This window comes from Nyctereutes procyonoides, unplaced genomic scaffold (assembly GCF_905146905.1).
Source record: "Nyctereutes procyonoides isolate TBG_1078 unplaced genomic scaffold, NYPRO_anot_genome, whole genome shotgun sequence".
Classification (NCBI taxonomy): Eukaryota; Metazoa; Chordata; class Mammalia; order Carnivora; family Canidae; genus Nyctereutes; species Nyctereutes procyonoides.
The window spans coordinates 4,229,492-4,244,037 of NW_026575041.1; the positions used below are offsets into that span (position 1 = coordinate 4,229,492).

The 14,546-nt window shown below is 44.5% G+C and overlaps 1 protein-coding gene across 2 annotated transcripts in view; it reads right to left on the minus strand.

Annotated features, from left to right (window-relative positions):
• Window positions 1-14,546, minus strand: part of MAP6 (microtubule associated protein 6) — a 68,737-nt gene that overhangs the window by 16,752 nt on the left and 37,439 nt on the right. The window contains exons 2-3 of one of the 2 annotated variants that reach the window (XM_055320340.1): window positions 4,403-4,616; window positions 2,301-2,497 (exon numbers count right to left, since the gene is read on the minus strand). In XM_055320340.1, coding sequence (XP_055176315.1) covers window positions 2,301-2,497; window positions 4,403-4,616 — 411 coding nt within the window. Of the gene's footprint in view, window positions 1-2,296; window positions 2,498-4,402; window positions 4,617-14,546 lie in introns of those variants that run through there. The other variant, XM_055320341.1, reaches the window with a different exon arrangement.

Below are 14,546 nucleotides of genomic sequence, written 5' to 3' on the forward strand. Positions count from 1 at the left end.
TGCAGGAGTTAAAAAGACAGGGAGCCTGAAGGGTTGGAAAGACATTAGGTCACATCTGAAGCTGCAAGGGGACCGGGGTTGGAAATTCAGTGCCTGGGGCTGCAAGGAGGTGGGAAGCTACAATTTGGGCAAACAGACTTGACTCAGACACAGAGATCAAGCCGTATGTATTCTTCTGGTTGTGCTGCTGTGGGGACAGATTTATGTATAGTACCCAGCATGTCTAGCATGGTGTCTGGCACACAGGCAATCAGTACTCAAAGGCGGAACCACTATTCCTCTGGGCATCGGAAGGTTTGATTTACTTGATCTGCAAAGCATATACGACTGTTCTATGGAGAAATCCAGATTGTGGCTAATGTGAACATGCCTGACTAATGCCACACTTTGAGGGAATGAACATACATTGGCAAATTATCTGGGTAAAGTTAAGATCATGTTGACAGAGCTCTCTGGTTAATGTTAAGGTTAGCTAGCAAATAGCTAGGATCAGTACTCAGATCTGCTCTGGTCATTTCCAGACAGGCATCAAAATTCATGATGCACAAACACTGAAACTCTCTAATATTTTCCAACTGCTGTGAAGCTTCATCTCAGTTCCACACCCTGAGATAGAAAGGAAGATGACAGTGGGCCTGGCTGAGCACCTCATTTCCAGGAGTCTTGTTCTCTTAACAGATGTGGCCCACAAAGCACACACTCAATGAATCTGCAAATTCATTCTCAATCAGCCCCAAGGTGACCAACAGAATGGTGTAAACAGAGACTTTGCTGCTTGAATGGTCAGAACAGGAGAGGCCTGGTGGAGGCCCTGCGTCCTCCACTCCAGGACTGAGAGGGATTGCTGCGGTGAGGAGCTCTGGGACCCCGCTCACCACCAATGTCCTTCCACAGCAGAGGCGTGGCACCGGACGACAGCCCAGCCACGTCACGGTGTTGGCAACGGTAAGGACTTAAAGCACAGGAGTAACAAAGCATACCGAGCAATGGACATGTCACAAGGTTTGCAAATGCAATTTTTCTGGTAGGTTATTTGGGTTCCCTTGTGAGCACTAGGGGTCTTTTTACAACTCTCTGACTAATGCCTACAACACAACGCTAGCACAACTAAGGTGCCACTTGCCACCCCAGGGGGCGCTGGCCACACAGACACGCGAAACACGAAACACGATACAGCGAGAGCTGCTTCATATTCATCAGTGAGGTCAAAAATTCTTGCTAATCACTTAGTAGGGAACTCTCCTAATCTTTAGCTAAGCCACAGACTCCTCCACTAACCTGAAGCCCAGAATCCTCTGTCCTCTCCAAGGAACAGAGCAAACACAGCTCAGGGAGGGAGAGTGAACATCGCCACACTTGTTACTACGTCTACTTCCCACCTTGTGTTTCTCAGAAGCAAGGAAGCCACATTCTAAATACACTACCCCTACCCCCTGAACTTTCTCTGCCTCAGTCATTTGTAACCAGTTGCTCTGCAAAATTGGTAGCACTGGATGGGCTGAGGGTAAACAGAGAACAATCTCCTCGTTGTTTTCATCTTCCCATTATATCTAAAACGTACTTCAAACACCTAACCTTCTCACCCTGGCCTGCCTTTAGTCACCAGGGGCATATCTAGGACTTAGAGTACAACGTAAAGCCCACTGATAGGAAACGCAGTCCCACGTTTCTAACAGAAAAGCCTAGAAAAAAAAATCACTTAAACTTAACAGACACAATTCACTTTATGGACATTAAGGCCAAGGTTTTTTGCTTTCTTGATATTTCCACAAATGTTCTCAATCACCGAAGCCCCGAAAGCGAGCTTCTCTAGCTTGTGATAACCCTTTGAATTTTGGAAAAGAACGCATTTACGTAAGGTTCAAAATGGATCACTGACACAGACCTGGGGTGGGGGGAGAAGAGGAGGGCACCCTACGGGCATGCCCAGGTGCCACTGGGACTCTTCCGGCCGTGAGGAAGCGCCTCTGCACTAAGGCCCACCTGCCTCCCTCACCAGCCAGCGAGCAGTCCCACCTGCTGTGGGAGGCACAACCAGTGAACAACGCTTCCCGGGGTTCCTGGTGTTCCGGGGGGCCCCCGCGGCGTGGACGCCCGTGCCGCACTTAGCCCGGCCAGTCCAGATTTGGTGGACGAGGCATGCGCTCCGTCTATGAAACCAAACCCAAGAGCTCCTGGAACACTCAGGACCAAGGCAGAGGAGAAGCCTCTAAGCAATTTTGTGGCCTTTTTGTTGGTTGGTTGGTTGGTTTAAAAAAAAGGGGGGGGGGAGAATAAAAGGAAAGTGCAGTGAAATTTACTCTTTAGCCTCAGCCAGTTTATTGTTCATCTCTTTACTTTGCTCCTTGTCGTCGGGTTGGGTGGCGCTGGGGCCCTCTGCGCTCTTTTTCTTGGAGGCCCGGCCCGACACCACCTGCTTGTCTTTGGCCTTCCTCGGGGGCTTATGGCTCGCTGAGGTCTTTTTTGGTTTGGAACTCTGAACGCTAGGTTTTTCCACCTGCTCGGAGAGAGGGACAGACAGACCGCAAGTACGGAAACACAAAAAGAGGGAGGGAATGGGAGAGAGAAGTTAGAGAGAAGACATGATTAGCTAAATGGGAACTGTAACGATGCCACTTGACACTGAGGGAGCGCTGCGTAGAAAGTACGTTCAGGGACACGGGTCATCTGGCCGCTCCCGCCTGGACCGGCTGCTGAGTTATTTTGGCCACACGCTCCCCGGCCACGTTGGCTTCCCGGCCTGGGGCTGTCACCACTGTGGCGGATGAGGTTACTCTTTTGCTCTAGCTGCTGCCCCTCCCTGTGGGAAGAGTATACCGCATCAGTCTGTTCCACTCGGGCAGGCCTAGGATTTGCTTTAGTCAATGAAATGTGAGCAGAAGGGATAGGGGTCACCTCCAGTGGAAACTGTTCTGCTCTCCTCAGCCATGAGAGGCCCAGACCGCAGAGGCGGTGAGGCGTGGGGCTGTGGCCACCCATGACGGACAGGTATTAATAAGAAATAAACCTGTGTGGATAGAAGATGCTAAGATTTGAAGGGGGAAGCCGTCACCACCATATAAGCTGGTCTTTCCTCCTTTTCTGTCTCCCGGAAGGTGAGCTCGTGTGGAGAAATGGGCCAGGCCGACTCATCTCAGCGAGGCCTTCCGCACTGCCCGCCACTCCCAGGAGATGGCCTGGCCCTCTCTTTCCCGAGAACTCTGGGGCCACCGGGTATGGTTCCCTCCATATACCCTCTATCTCTGGGTTCACTTTCTCCAAACTTCCCTCCTTCCTCCCCTTTGGTCTTCATTTGTGTGAAGACTATGTCCTGGGCCCCATCTTATTTGTGGAGGATGGACAGAGATGATGTTGGCCCTCACAGGCTAGGCACTCACTCAGTGATCCAGGGCTTTTCGGTCACCTCTGACCTGTACATAACATGACCAGTCATCCTGGTTTGCCCCGGGGACCAAGGGCTTCCATGGAACAGAGCTACAAGTGGAAGAGTCCTGGCAAATTGGGTTGGTGACCTATTTTACCTGTGAATCAGTCCTGGGACAAATAGCAAACTACTCCAGTGCAAGACTTTCCGACAAGAGCAGAGGAAAGGATCTCACACTTCCCCTGCTCTTATAGATAAAAAGTAGCTATTTGCACAATTCCATGTGCCTGGGCTTCACAGAAGCAGCTGTGGCATTTATGATTCCTGCTTCCAGCTGAGTCTCCAACTGGGTTCTCCCCCTCAGGAGTGTGGACTGGGATGCGAATAAGGCAAAGTAGTGTTATTATGTGGAAATCCCTGAATCCCTTGGAAGTTACTTAGAAATGTAAATCACTTACAAACTGTTTATTATCGTAACAAATTACCCGGAAGGCATCTTGCAGCTGATGCAACAGGTGTGCTGCTACAGACTGGGAACCTATGGTGCACAGTATTTATGGAGGAAAAGGAGAAAAGGGAGCAAGGATGCATCCATGGATTGGAGCTGAGAATGTGGCAGGGGCAGGGTGGGAAGGAAGCCAGCGAGATGCCTCCAGGGCCAGCCCTACAGGGGCAAAAGCAATTACTTTAAGAAGAGGAACTGAGAGCTCAGGTGAGGTTCTCTGCCACCTGTTGGGGCGGGGCGGGGGTGGGTGTGTTCTCAAAACCAGAAGCTAGTTCTCTGAACACCTGCCAGTCTTGGAGCTGTTTTATTTTAGGCACTGTTCCTTTTTAACATTCCCTGTGAATTTAGCAAAGGTTCCTGCTAAGAAGCCCCTCGGTCCTCTTGTGCTTCCAAGAAGAGGAGGGATTTTCTGGGGAGCCCTGGGGGGCTGGCCAGGCAGGCCAGACAGACCCCTGAGTGGCCCTCACACTTTGCTGCAGTTAACCCCTTGGTTCTAGGTTGGGCTGAAAGGTTCTTCACAAGATCTGTCTCACCTTTGGGGGTTCCTTGAAAGGTTCGCTGTAGAGGCTGCGTATTCTTCTGCGATCGATGACCTTATTGTCGGCTGGTGTCGGCTTATTGGCTTCCCCTTTGAACTGGGCACTGTAGCTGGTCTCATGAGCCATCTTATCATCTGGGGGCTTGTACTGGGGCCTGGCTTTTATCGGTTTCACAGGCTTGATGTCCGTCCATGCTCTGAATTCATTCCTGTGAATCAAAGAAAGCATAAGTGACGTGAAACATTACATGCAAGGACGCAGTGCTCCTGGTCCAGGGCTGCAAAGAGAACAAGCTCTCAGTTAGTGTTTGTGGTGCTGACGCAAGGGTGGCCAAACTGTGAACTTCATGTCTCCTCACCAGGAAGCGCATGGTTTCCCTCCTGCCAGGTGGATGCAGGTTGTGGCAATAGCCCTTGTAGGGAGGAGGAGCTCAGGCTGCCAACTACCACCGTGTGATCATGGGTAGGCAATTCTAATCTTTGGGCCTCGTTTTTGTGATATCTAAAATGAGGCTGAAAACACTCAGTCCATTCCGTCATGCATGAGTTCAACCTCTGTGATTGAATGCCTGCTGGGTGTGGGGTGGCGAGTGTGAAAATGAGATGTGTTAGACTGTGTGCCTGGTCTGCCGTGGCCAACCATAAATGCCAGTCCCTTTCCCTGCCTTGTTATGATGGAGACCCTTTGTTAGCCAGAATCCTTAAGGATAATTCCTCCTCTTGATAGCAGATGGCTTACTTCTTACACTGCCAGAGATTTAACAATCTTAATCACTGTCAGTGAAAATACTCATGAGATGTCTAAATGCTTGCAGATCACCAATAAGCAAAATGTACCGGAACGTAATGTGGATGTCACTGGCAGGATTCGTGTTGTGTGTGTGTGTGTGTGTGTGTGTGTGTGTGCGCGCGCGCAGGAGAGTCTTCACCCACTCCGGTGTGAATGGTTATTGGTCCTGACCCTATAATCACACCATTTGCTGCTTTTTCCTGAGTCAGTGTGTTCATGTTCTTATTTTTCCTGTTAGGATCTCGTAGATTCTAATCAGCTGCTCCTGATCTGTTCTAGGGCTGGAGACTAGATGGGGACAAGGTACAAAACAGGGTAAAAACATGTGGCTGCTGATGGGGGCCATAGGGCCCATCCTGTTTGCTGAGTGCATGACATTCAATGGATCTGTTCTCATTTGGGTCCATGAGAGGCTGTGTTGTAGGAAAGGAAGAGTTAGGCTGTGCATAGTTGTGCTTAGGTTCTTTCAGCACCTTCTTCACCCTCATTGATAACGCCCTCCTGGGGGGGGGGGGTCAGAGATGAGTGGCACAAACAGGAGGCCACAGGGGAGGGCAGAAGGAGTTGAGGCTGTGAGAGTCACGAGGATCCTAGCACTGCCTCTAACAAGCTGTCGAGCTGACCTCTCCTCTCTCTGAGCCTTGGTTTCCACACCTATCAAAAAAAAAAAAACAAAACAAAAAACAAAACAACAACAACAAAAAAAACAGACTCAGACCAGACCATGTCCTTATCATGTCCTTCTAACTCGGAGGCTCTCTGGGTTGATGAAGGTGGTTTGGTAACACTGAGCTGCTTGCTGGTCATTTGACCTCCTGAGGGGAACTGGCTCATTCGTGAGCAGAGAGCCTAGAGTTTATGAGACCCTACCCAAGCTTCAGGCTTGCCTTTCCAGTGCAGCTTGAACCCTCACCTAGGGGCCTTACCAACTCAAACTCAACATCCCTAGAACCAGAGCATCATGTCTCCCCTGCCAAATTGTCTTCATTCCTTCATCATTCAATTTCTTTCTTTCTCTCATTCATTCATTCATTCATTCATTCACAGCAATAAGAAGGGGAAGTGGGGAACACAGCCGAGGCCAGCCCAGGAGGGAGTCCAGAATATGGGTTCTGGAGTGGAGTCAGAGACAGGACAGGGAGCCAGCCAGGGTTCTAGGTGGAATGAAGGGTATGCCAAGAGGCTGCCAATACATGGCCTTCCGCAGGCAATTAGGGTGGTTGAGTTGAAGCTTGTGAGGAAGAGCACAGAGGCCGGACAGATCATGAGGTCCTGCCAGCCATGCTGAGGGGATGGTCTGGACTGTAACAAGGAGTTGCCAAATGGTTCCAAGCCAAAGGTGAATGTGGTCAGATTAGTTTGGGGAGAGAGAACTTTGGCAGCAGGTGAATGGTGGACAGACGGGGAGATGCGAGTCGGGAGACTGGACAGGAGACTGAGCAGTGAGTTGGGAGGAAAACAGAAATATGAACCAGGACAGTGGCAGTGCGGACAGAGTGGCTTGGAGTCAAGAGGGAAGCAGGCAGGACTTGAAAGCGGCTGAGCCGTGGGAGGCCAGGGTCAGAGGGGAATCTGGAGAGACTCCAGGATTTTGGTTTATAAGTGGCTGTGCTACCCACTGAGACGGAGAACCTGAGAGGAGAAGGGATCTTGGAGGGCTGAGGCCCTCCTGATTCTGTTAATGGCACCCACCTCTTCTGGTATCAAGGCCACATTATATCCTTTCCTGTCCTTTCCTCCACCCTTTTACACTTCCATGGGTTCCACCAGTTACTGTGACCTGACTTCTGAGCCATTCTGGCTCTCCACACAGACCTAGGGCTGGCCTGGGTCACACTGGGGGCTGTGGCTACCACGGTCTACTGAGGGCTCCAGGCCCTCCCACCTCCCTCCTACCCTTCAGGACTGGAGTACTGCTGAAGCCCCTTATACGTGGCTTACTAGTAACAATCTGGTTCCTGAATATATGATGGCAGAGCCCTGAGTTCTTTGCTCCTACCCCTGCCTGCTTTCAGAATTAGGATTGACATAGGTCTACACTGCCCCTAGGAACTTTTTCTGGATTGTCCCTTCCAGGCTAGCCTCTACAGCTTTCTCCATCAGTGCCCTGGCTGCCGTGGGCTGGCAGGTGTTTCACTGTGAGCATCAGTGTGAGCAGCATCCATGGGATGTGTCCTTGTGGGAGCAGTTTGGTAGCCCCTGCTCTTAAGCAACTGATCTTCATGTGAGGCCATGTTAGTGAGTCCCATGATAAGTTCACTGTAATTCTGACAGATATTAAGTTGAAAAAACCAAATTCTGCTACTTAGAACTTTCTTTGAACTCTCCACAAAACCTTCCCCAGCCACAAACAATAACTAATCATATTCCACAAAAAAAGAATTAGTTACCACTCATCAGACACCTTTTATAAGCTTGCCAGTTTTTTTTTTAGTATATTCTCTATAATCCTTACAACAACTTTGAAAGGAGGTAGTATTATACCTCCTTTACGAGGGAAGATAACCAAGAGAAGGTAACCAAGGCTCTTGGTTAGGTGGCTTGCATAAGGCCAAACAGCTGGCAAAGAAGCAGAGTTGAAATGTGAGCTCCTCCCAGAGCAATATGGACCCCGCTTTCAGGTCAATCATGTCCAGAGCCTCTTGCCATGAGTTCATGGTCCCCTGCAACCATGGATTCCCCTGTCCATGCAGCCAGATTTCAGCTTGGCCATTCATTCATTTATTCATTTGGCATTTACCAAACACCAGCCATGGGTGTAGCATGTGGCCCACAGGGGAGGGTAAGCCATGACGGAGGTAGCTACGGTTTAGTAGGTCAGGATCTGTTCATGTGTGGCCCCAAGTAGATAGGACAAAGGGACAGAGGGAGAAAGGATTCTGAAGGGCTTACTAAAGGATAGAGACAGAGAAGTGGACAAAGGGAATTCAGGCAGCCCTCTAAGTCTGGGGCAGGTTCAGAGAGCAGGTGAGCTGCTCAGAGTGTGGAGGGTGGTCATTAGCAGAAACAAAGAAACATAGGCCCTCAGGAGAAAATGATATACAGGGCTCAGGGAGGTGCAGACAGAGGTTAATAAGGTGTGGAGAAGCATAGAGCCTGGGACAGGACAGAGAAGGTGCTTCACTGGCAAGAGCGCAGGCTTTGGAGTGAGATAAACCCGGGCTCAATCCCAGATCTAACCCTTAGGCCAGGACCTCACCTGCTCTGACCTGCAGGGAGCTCATTTGGAAAGGATTGACACAAGCCCTACCTCACAGGGTTGATGAGACTGTATTGATTGAGGAGGACCTGCCCATTTGTGTCAGTACTACAAAGCCCATGGTGGATAACTGTAACAAATGTATTTAGTTTTCATTAGAGAGTCGTTTGTTCAAGAAAAATTATTGAATATCTTCTACATTCCAGGCCCAGAGCTGGCAATACAGCATGAACAGGCGGATGCAACGACAGGCTCCACTGACCTGGTAGTCAGGTGGGGATATAAACAACCACATAATCAAATGTCTGTCCCCATTGTTGCATTTCTGACCTCTGCAGTCAACCTGCCAATGTTAGGAGAGGGCAAAATTTGGGCAGCAGCTTCTAATGCCAGGTTTATTTCTGAATGCATTTCACATCAGACTTGAACAAAGTAGTATTCAGTGAATGCCTGATTGAATCTCCAATACTGAATGTCCGCCATGCACAGATGTTCGCTTCTTAAGCACTTGTCCCACTTACACACATTTTCTTGCAGTGATTCAAGGGGAGATACTGAAAGAGCAATTATAGTGGGGGGGTACTGAAGACAGGCAGGGAGCTGGGTGATTGATGAAGCCAGGTCCCAGGAAACGGAGGAGGGCAGGCGTCAGCAGAATGGTGAGAGGGTTTGGCCTTGGAAAGAAAGTGTTGCCAAAGAAGAGAATAGGGGCTGTCCTTTCATTTCTAACTTGAAAAAGCCTTGCATTTACCAGAAATGATGAAATAGAATTATACAAGGAATAATTCTACTGCTGGGAAGAACATCTACATGTGTTAATTGGTACAATTCACTTCTTGACAAAAGTAGAGACTCAGAATAATGGATTACTGCCAACTATGCTCAAATATAAATTTCATATCTCTGCCCATAAGGCCCAGATTTATTATGTATCTAAGTTCTTGGGAAATAAAATTCTTTCCCCATCCTCTTGACAACAAATTTTTTAGCAACAGTCTTCAACTGCTTTATGAAGGAAGAAAAACGTGCTTTTAAGTCCTAATGGTCTAAAATCTTCCTACAGATTCTCATAGGTAATTTACATTGTCATGGAAACATATCAAGTCTATGTTCAAAAATTGGCCTACACTTTTTATATTAAAATGTTTTTGCAGAAGGGAAGCAGTCTCTTTCATGAAATCTGATGGAGACAGTTCATGAACACTGTCAGTTGCCAAACTATTGTCAGGAGCTGGTTCAAGGAAGTAGGATCTGGAGATTAAAAAAAAAAAAAGAACACCTGACCCTAGAGGCTTGCAGGAGGGTTAGAGCGGCTTCTTTCTCTTTTTAGAGGGGAATAGAAGGTTGTTTCATCCTGGCAGAAATGACTGGGTCAAGGGAGGAGCTTTATGACCTATGCCTGTGTATATGCTTGCATGTGTCTTTTAGCTTCTTTTGTGTGAAAGGGAGAGAAAGGGGTCTTACAGAGAATGCCGATGTTGTAATTATTTAAGAAACACTTCTTATCCATTAATATACAGTAAACATGTGCACACCATAATAATAGTTTTCTAAAATGAGAAAGGCATGCACTTAAGCAAATAAATGTCTGTATGTAAAGAAAAGTTTGAAGCTAATCTAATGTGAACAGAGAATGAGTGGAAAAGAATCCATCCTTTCCCTTATATGGAAAAACCCAACATGTGTAGCAGTTAGCTATGACATGTGTTAGGGCTTGGGTTTCCTCATTAGGTAAATGGAGATTCTGCAGGTGACTGCTAAGTGCTGTCCCAGGCTGCATGCAACTCACAAGCCCCAGTGCACCTGGGAAATAGTGTTTCACACAAAGAAAGCACATGTACACAACACGTATAAAATTATGAGGACAGATAGTTAAAAATAAAACTGCTCAATTAGGAGTAAAAGTGATTTTACACAAATTAATTTAGGTTGCCGTATTTACCAGGCACTATGCTAGGAACTGTATGGAAGTAGAAGGGAGCAAAATAAGAAAACTATAGTTGGCAGGTGGAGGATAAGAGTGAGGGAGTGTAGTAGTTAAAACATGTACACATACAAATACACCTCCGGTAGAAAAAAGAAGAGCTAGATGAAAACTTATAGGAAAATCACCATGACTACCTCCTCACTCTGCTCTGCTCCCTACTTTCCCATTATCAGCTGGGCTTTTTAATCATAGGAGTTCTAGGGTGGTTTTTGCCCCTAGACCACATAGTTATCTGGCTGAGGTTAAAAAGGGAAGGCTGCACTCTTCTGATTAGTTGGGTCCCCAAAGATATGTGTCCATTAATTGCAGAAAGATGGTTCTTTAAGCAGGAAATGGAAACCCTGAGAGAATGCCCTGAAAGGTGGGAGACAGTGCTACCTCCCTCTGTGGGGTAGACCTAGAATTCTGGGAGTACACTCCTATGAGATAAGCTCCACATAATGCCAAGGATGTTGCATGATACATCTAGTGTAGTGTTCAATAAACTTACGTTTCCTCATTCTTTGTTGGTACCTACGAAGTGCTTAGTAAATATCTTTTTCGCATATCAAGCTGGTGCTGAAGAAAACATTTCATGACTTATTGAAACTCATGCTAATTTATTCTTTAAAATGTAACTCAATTATATGGTAATACTAGGAATAACTTCAATGTCAATAAATTTGACAACATAGATGAAACAAATTTTTAGAAAGATGAAAATTACAAAACTGACTAAAAAAGAAATAGAAAAACTGAATAGGGGCAGCCCTGGTGGCTCAGCGGTTTAGCACCACCTTCGGTCCAGGGCGTGATCCTGGAGACCGAGGATCAAGTCCCACGTCAGGCTCCCTGCATGGAGCCTGCTCCTCCCTCTGCCTGCGTCTCTGCTTCTCTCTCTCTCTGTATGTCTCTCATGAATAAATAAAATCTTTAAAAAAAAAAAAAAGAAAAACTGAATAAATACATATCAAGTAAAGAAATTGAATTAGTAATTTAAATTCTTTCCACAAGAAAATCCAGCCCCAGGTGGTTTCACTGGTGAATTACATCAAACCTTAAGGAAATAATAAATACCAATCCTATCAAACTCTTTTAGAAAAGAGAACATTTCCCAACTCATTTTAAGATGGGTAATATCAAGTGTTTTCCTGATACCAAGCCAGTCAAAGACATTACAAGAAAATGAAAGGTCAATATTCCTCATGAATATAAATATTAAAACCCTTAACAAAAACTCATTAAATCAAATCCAGCAATATGCAAAAAGGTTTAAATGCCATGAACCAGTGAGATTCATCCCAGGATTCAAGGTTGGTTTAACACTCCAAAATCAGTTAATATAGTATATCATTTTCATTGCATAAAAGACAGAAACCACAGATCATATTAATAGATCTAGAAAAACATTTGCAAAAGTCTACCACCTTTTTATGATTAAAAAAAATCTCAGCAAAGTAGGAACAGAAGGGAACTTCCTCAACCTAATAGATAGCATCTACAAAAACCCTACAACTAACATCATACTCAGTGAATGAATATTCATTCAGTGAAAGACTGAATGATTTCTTCCAAGATCAGGAACAAGGCAAGGATGTCCACTCTGATCACTTCTGTTCAACATTGCCCTGTAGGTCATAGCCAGTATAATAAAGCAAGAAAAAGAAATTAAAGGCATATAGATTAGAAAAGAAGAAGTAAAACAATCATTATTTATATATAATATGATCTTGCATTTAGAAAATCCTCAGGAATCTACAGAAAGTACTAGAACAAATGAATGAGTTTAGCAAGGTTGCTGGATACTCAATCAATATACAAAAAAAAAAAAAAGAATTTGCTTTCTTTTTAAATATTTATTTATTTATTCACGAGAGACAGAGAGAGAGAGGCAGAGACACAGGCAGAGGGAGAAGCAGGCTCCATGCAGGGAGCCTGATGTGGGACTCGATCCCAGGTCTCCAGGATCACGCCATGGGCTGAAGGCAGTGCTAAACCGCTGAGCCACCCAGGCTGCCCTGAATTTTCTTTCTATAGACTGGTAACAGATATTGGCAAAAGAGAAAAAAATTTAAAATCTATTCATGATAGCATCAGAAAGAATAAGATACTTAGCAACAAGTTCAACAAAAGAAGTGCAATGCCTATAACTGAAACCTATACAACATCACTAAGAGAAATTGAAGACCTAAATAAAGACATATATCATATCCCTAAATTGGAAGAGTCAGTATTGTTAAGATAGCAATTCTAGAAATTGATCTATAAATTCAAAGCAATCCTAATCAAAATTCCAGGAGGACTTTTGTAGATAACGACAAGCTGATCTTAAAACTTATATGGAAATTTAAAAGATCTAGAATTGCCAACACAATTTTGAGAAAAAGAAACAAAGTCTAAGGATTTATACTACCTGATTTCAAAAGTTATTATAAAGCTACAGTAATCAAGTATGTTACTGCATAAAGATAGACACATAGATCTAAGAACAAAACAGATAATTCAGAAATAGATTTCTACATACAGTGGTGTGCTGAAGCTGGCTTATACTGGTGCACAAAGCTGATTAAATTTGTTAAATTTTCAGTAATTTGGTAAGCTGAATGTTCAACTACTGGTAGCTTGAAATCAGCTATGTGAAAATATCAGGAGATTGGCCAAAACTACAAATCAGGCCCCTCCTTTTTTCCAGAGAGCTAGTTAGTTAAACATTTACCATCATACCACTGCTGTTTATTTATTTTTGAAAAATGTTCTAAGGTAATTCAATGGAGAAAATGTTTATTTATTTATTTTTGAAAAATGTTCTAAGGTAATTCAATGGAGAAAATGATAGTGTTTCCAACAAATGTGCTAGAAAAAATGGATATCCATGTGAAAAGAAAATGAATCTCAACCATTATCTTACACAATACACAAAAAATTAATTAGAAATGGACTATAGACCTAAGTGTAAACCCTAACACCATGCAACTTCTTTTTTTTTTAAAGATTATTTTATTTATGTATTCAGAGAGAGAGAGAGAGGCAGAGACACAGGCAGAGGGAGAAGTAGGCTCCAGCAGGGAGCCTGATGTGGGACTCGATCCCGAGTCTCCAGGCGGCGCTAAACCGCTGCACCACTGGGGCTGCCCACACCATGCAACTTCTAAGAAAGACATAGAGGAAAATCTTTGTGACCTTGGAGTAGGCAAAGACTTCTTAGATATGACACAAAACCCCAAAACAATAAAAGAAAAGAAAAAGTTCATCAAAATTAAACTGCTTACTCTTCAAAAGATATCATTAAGACCAGGTAAAGACAACCATAGTCTGAAAGAAAATATTTGCAAGGATTTGTATTCAGAATATATAAAGATCTCTTAAAACTCAATGAGAAGACATTCCAATTTAAAAATGGGAAAAATATTAATAGACACTTTACAAAAGAAGATATATAATGGCAAATGAGCACGTGAAAAGATTGTGAACACCACTAGTCATTAGGGAAATACAAATTAAAACTACAGTAAGATACTAACACATACTCACAAAAATGGTTAAAATAAAGCACACTGACAATGCTAAATGTTGTCAAAAATGTGGAGCAATCGAACTCACCTACATTGCTGATGGGAATGTAAAACAGTACAGCTCCTTTGGGGAAAAAATTATTTTTAAGTTAACCGTACACTACAATTTGATCCAGCAATTCTACTCCTAAGTATCAAAGAGAAATGAAAATATGCATCTACAAACAACTTATACATGAATGTTAGTAACAGCATTATTCATGGGAGCCCAAAAGCTGGAAATAACCCAAATATTCACGAACTAATGGAATAAACAAAATGGATAATAATTCTATTTTCTATAGAATGGATAATAATACTCAGCAGTAAAAGGGAATGAACCAATATGGATGAATCTCAAAAACGTCATGCTAAATCAAAGAAACCAGACAGAGAACACTACATATTATATGATTCCATTTACAAAAGATTTCTAGAAAAGGGAAACTGCAGAAACAGCAAGAACAGTGGCTGCTTAGGCCTACAGCAAGAGGATGGATTGATTGTAAATGAACACGAGGAAATGGCAGCCCTCTAAAACTGTTGGTCAGAGACGGTCGTACCACTGTATTCATTGATCAAATCTCACCAAACTGTGCGCCTAAAAGGAGTGAATTTTATCTTATGTAAATT